The 4,364-nt window shown below is 42.2% G+C and overlaps 1 protein-coding gene across 1 annotated transcript; it reads left to right on the top strand.

The window, feature by feature from the left end:
• Window positions 1-489: 489 nt before the first annotated feature.
• On the top strand, window positions 490-2,409 carry LOC132046020 (uncharacterized). The gene is made up of 3 exons (XM_059436569.1): window positions 490-670; window positions 701-1,323; window positions 1,936-2,409. Exons 1-3 carry the CDS (start codon window positions 490-492, stop codon window positions 2,407-2,409), a joined length of 1,278 nt encoding a protein of 425 aa, XP_059292552.1.
• The last annotated feature ends 1,955 nt before the right edge of the window (window positions 2,410-4,364 follow it).

Consider the following 4,364-nt stretch of genomic DNA (forward strand, 5'->3'; position numbering starts at 1 on the left):
TGTTATGATTCATATGGTGAAGATAATGAAGCTAAAAATTCTTGTGCTATACATCATGATGATGAAGACGACTCGAGGTATGACTCTCCTTCGTATATGTCTTATAGGTCTTATGGGGAAAATCCTTATACAAACAGGACTCATGGAGGGTATGTCTATGGAGGTAGTGGAAGTGCTAATGTTGATTATGGAAGGACTTCTAGTGGGCATGATATGCTTCTTCTTGTAGTACTTCCTATCCGAAGCAAAGTGGCATGGTGGGAATGTGAGTACTAGTTGGAGTCGTCCTATGCAAAATAAGGTGGTTCCAAAGAGGCCATTCATGTCGACCAAGGTAAACCTTTGTGGTAGAGAGGGAATCCTTATGCTTGATGACGATTGTTACACCAACTTCATCACCCCTCATACAATTAAAGAGCTAAGGTTACCTTGCGTGATTAGGCAGACTCCTTATTTTGACGAGGGGGATATTGGGTTGATAGGAGGGTGATGGCATCCATTTCACTTGGCGAGTACCAAGAGGAGGTTTGGTGTGATGTGCTTCTAATGGATACTTGTCACGTATGTTTAGGTGGCCCTTGGTTTCAAAGGTATGAGATCCCATATGAGCAAGAGTGGCATAAGTATGTCATGGATGAAAGGAGGAAACATCTATTTCCATACGTACTTCGTAGAATGAATCCAAGTATAACAGTGCAAGATCCCAATGTGAGATGGCCTATCTTGATTATGGAAGCTAGTGGAGAAGAGTATGTGAAATGGGAGTTCATGATGGAAGAAATCTTTGCTAGTTACCCTTATTCCCAAGAAAGGAAGATGAAATTGGCTATTGGGACTTTTGAGAAGAAGCTTGCACACTATTGGGCGTACAAGAGGGGAAATCCAATCACTACTTGGGATGTAATGAAAGAGAGCTTGAGAGGCCATTATCCCGAACCACATGAAAAGGGTTATAGGAGCAAAACCACTTCCCAAGAGAAAAGGTCAAAAGGGAAAAAGCAAAGTCCCACTTGTGAGATGCCACAAATTCAACATATTCCCTCACCTATAAAAACCCCAAGTGAGATTTGGGCCGCATTGAAAAGGAAGTGGTTGAAAGGAGGAACGGCGGACAAGACCATTAATTCACATGGTCAAATGAGCTTCCCTTTGGTGTCTCATGGCAAGGAAAATCCCTTACATGAGAATCAAGGTAAAATAACTTATCCTAATACTCTTACTTTGTTGATTGATATTAATGCCAATTTGAGTATGAAAGTTAGTTTACCTTGCATTGAGCCTAGTGAATCCTTGCCATGTCTTGATAATGTCATTGTTAAAAGTGTCACTACACTAGTTGATTCTATTGATGACCGAATTGATCCTTCTTGCAAGGTCGATTTGTGTCCATCTAGTGTTGACACTTGTGCTTTGAATGATAGTGCATTATCGAATGCGGGTGCTCAAACACTAGTTGATCCTTTAGATGACCAAATTGATTCTTCTTGTAAGATCGATTTGTGTCCACCTAGTGTTGACACTTGTGAATTAAATGGTAGTACAATGTCATGTGGTCATCATGTCAGTAATTCTTGCGAGTTTGACATACCACCAACTAGTGTTGATCAACTTGCTTGTAATGATAATTCACTACTTGAGGATCCTTGTGATGTGTTTAATGTACCTCTAGTTAGTGATAATGTTGATATAATTGGTCAATTGAAAGAATGTGACATCTCACCCTTGTTTGTTTCATGTCAAAATGGGTCTCTTGATCGTACTTTAGTGTCATGTGATAAGACTCCAATTTGTAGTGGTGATGTGTGTCATGTAGATAGTCATGTGAGCGAAAATGCATTGAAAGATGACATTGGTTCTTTTGAGAGTGAAATGACATACTTTGACTCCTCATTGTTCATGGATTACTCTCTTGCAAAGGATAATGTTTTATTTGAGGATGACATGACTATTGAGAGTGATGAACCTAGTGGGGTGTTTGGTAATGTTGAACGTTTAGTTTCCTTTGGAGACTATAATGTGATATGTAACCCACTATGGGATGAAGACACTCTTTCCCATGATGGAGATCTTCTTTTGAGAAATTGTGATCCATTTGTGGGGAAGGAAAGTGTTACAAAGGAAGGTGATTCTTGTCTAGAAATTGTAAATTCTTCCTTTCATGCTCAACTTCATAGTAGCCCCTTGGATAATCTTGTCCTTGAACCGTATGGTGAGGTTACATTGGGGAGTGATATTGATGAGGAAGTTATTTTACGTGATACCTTTCTTTATTACTTGTTTGCATATGATGACATTCTTGAGCATATAGGGAGTGCATCTTATGTGGGAGAAGGCTTTTATGATCTAGCCGATTGTGTTCTTCACCATACTAGATGGATGTTCGTCCCCTTTGATCCGGGTGACACCTAGTGCGATTTGAGAGCACTATCTTGGAGGAGTCGTTGTTTGAAAAATGAGAGTGTTTTTGTTTGGACATTATGCTACATGTCAAATAGAACCAATGTCGAGTTGCATACTTTGGATTTTGAATCCATTGGTTTTATTACTCTATCCTTATGTCATGAACCTTGGAGGAATCAACTTTTTGATACCTCATGTGTGCAAATGTTAGTCATGATTGTAATAGATGTGTGGTTGTACCACAAGTTTGTTCATCCTTGGCATGAATATGTGATTATTGCGTTGTGTGCTAACCCTCAATCCTTGAGGAGTATGTTTTCGTATGTCTTCCCTTGGGTTTTGCTTGGTTCGGATTCGAGGACGAATCCGTTTGAAGAAGGGAAGGATGATACGATCCTACTTGTCACACTTCACTTCAAGACATCCACCCAAGGCCAAGTCATGGAACTTCAAACTCTACAAGCGGCGTGGATGACAAGGATGGCATGAAAGGCCTTTGGAGGCTCCTACAAGTCACACAAGATGGCTTATGATGTGTGAAAGGTGGCTTGGGATTTGATTGAAGAAGAGTCTACTAGAAAGGGGACCAAATGCGCAATGTGGCCAAACGTGCAAACAGGGACATTTCTGTAAATTGGCTACACTTGCAAACTTGGACAAGATCGGGAGTTGGCTATTTGTGCAAGGAAGGTTATGCTTGCAAGAAGGCCATGCATGCAAGGTTGATTAGAGGGTCATCTATGCAAGGAGGGGCGTGTTTGGCCATTGAAGGCCAATTCTTGAATTGAAGACCACAATAAGAAGACTAGCCAACCAAGGCCCTTACTTCATTAAGGGTAGCATTGCAATTGCCTATTAGTCTTCTTTATTTTGCTTGTATATATAGCTTGTCTTTCATTTGATTTAGCTAGCTTTTGATGAATTATGAATATTTTGAGTGTTTTTAGGGTTATCCCTAGAGAGAGAAACTTGTGAGAGGCCTTTGGTAGGCTCTTGTTGATTCTTGTGTTGTTAAGAGGTTGGTTGCATGGGAATTCGATTCCCTTGAGGTCAACTTAAGAATTGGTGTTTCTTTTGATGATAATTTAGAGGTCTTAGTTTTATATAACTTTGGTTGCTAAATTGAATCTTAAGTTGTGTCAAATTATCTATCTTTTCTTTTCCTTTGTTTATCTTCTTAATTTGTCGTTTCCGCGTATCCGTTCTTGTATCATCAGGGGAGGACTTAAGATCCTGGCGTCTAGCTAAAGCATAAATACGGGGCTGGGCGCCACCTGAACTGGACGCTCCCCCTCTGCCCCTACCGCGGCCTGCTGGAGTCTGGGGAGTCTGCCCTACCGGGCGCACGGACGAGGAAGAACCAGCTACTGATCCTGTGGGCTGGGCCCCAACTCTACCACCCATCGATGGACAATCACGCATCATATGCCCCCGACGACCACGAGCGATAGCAAGCATCTAAACCTCGGTGACATTGACCGGAATGTAATCTACCACACTGGCTACATCGCTGCACCGGTGGTCTCCGCTGGCTAGGACCACCTCCAAACTGAGGACCTGAGACTCTCGAACTCTGACCCGGACCAAAATAAATAGGGCGATCAAATCTCCTGCCCGCAAACCGAGGAGGTGCACTAGTCGCGGACTGGCCCGAATATCTAGAATACTGTTGCCGCTGACCCCCTCTATACTCACTATTAGCATCAACGGATCTAGCCCTCTTACTGTACCCTTTATCAATATCACGCTCACCTCGGCGCGACTACTGTTGCTCCTCTAAGTTCTGGGAATGAGCCTGAGTACGGGAAATGTCCATCCCCTCCTGTAGTAAAGCCGTCAAACAATCCTTGAACTAATGTGGTACTAAGCCACTCACAATCTATGTACTCTATCTCCCTTATCAGCCACCATAGTCGAAGCATATCTAGCCAATGAATTAAAGTGAAGGCTATACTCCCAGGCAC

The sequence above is a fragment of the Lycium ferocissimum genome, unplaced genomic scaffold (assembly GCF_029784015.1).
Source record: "Lycium ferocissimum isolate CSIRO_LF1 unplaced genomic scaffold, AGI_CSIRO_Lferr_CH_V1 ctg9034, whole genome shotgun sequence".
NCBI lineage: Eukaryota > Viridiplantae > Streptophyta > Magnoliopsida > Solanales > Solanaceae > Lycium > Lycium ferocissimum.

What these genes read in the sequence shown, in the direction of transcription:
- LOC132046020 (XM_059436569.1), top strand. Translation starts at nt 490, where the DNA reads ATGGCATCCATTTCACTTGGCGAGTACCAAGAGGAGGTTTGGTGTGAT. An exon ending in TCTATTTCCATACGTACTTC is followed by an intron (nt 671 to 700) that starts GTAGAATGAATC and finishes TAACAGTGCAAG; the next exon opens with ATCCCAATGTGAGATGGCCT. An exon ending in ATAATGTCATTGTTAAAAGT is followed by an intron (nt 1,324 to 1,935) that starts GTCACTACACTA and finishes GTTTTATTTGAG; the next exon opens with GATGACATGACTATTGAGAG.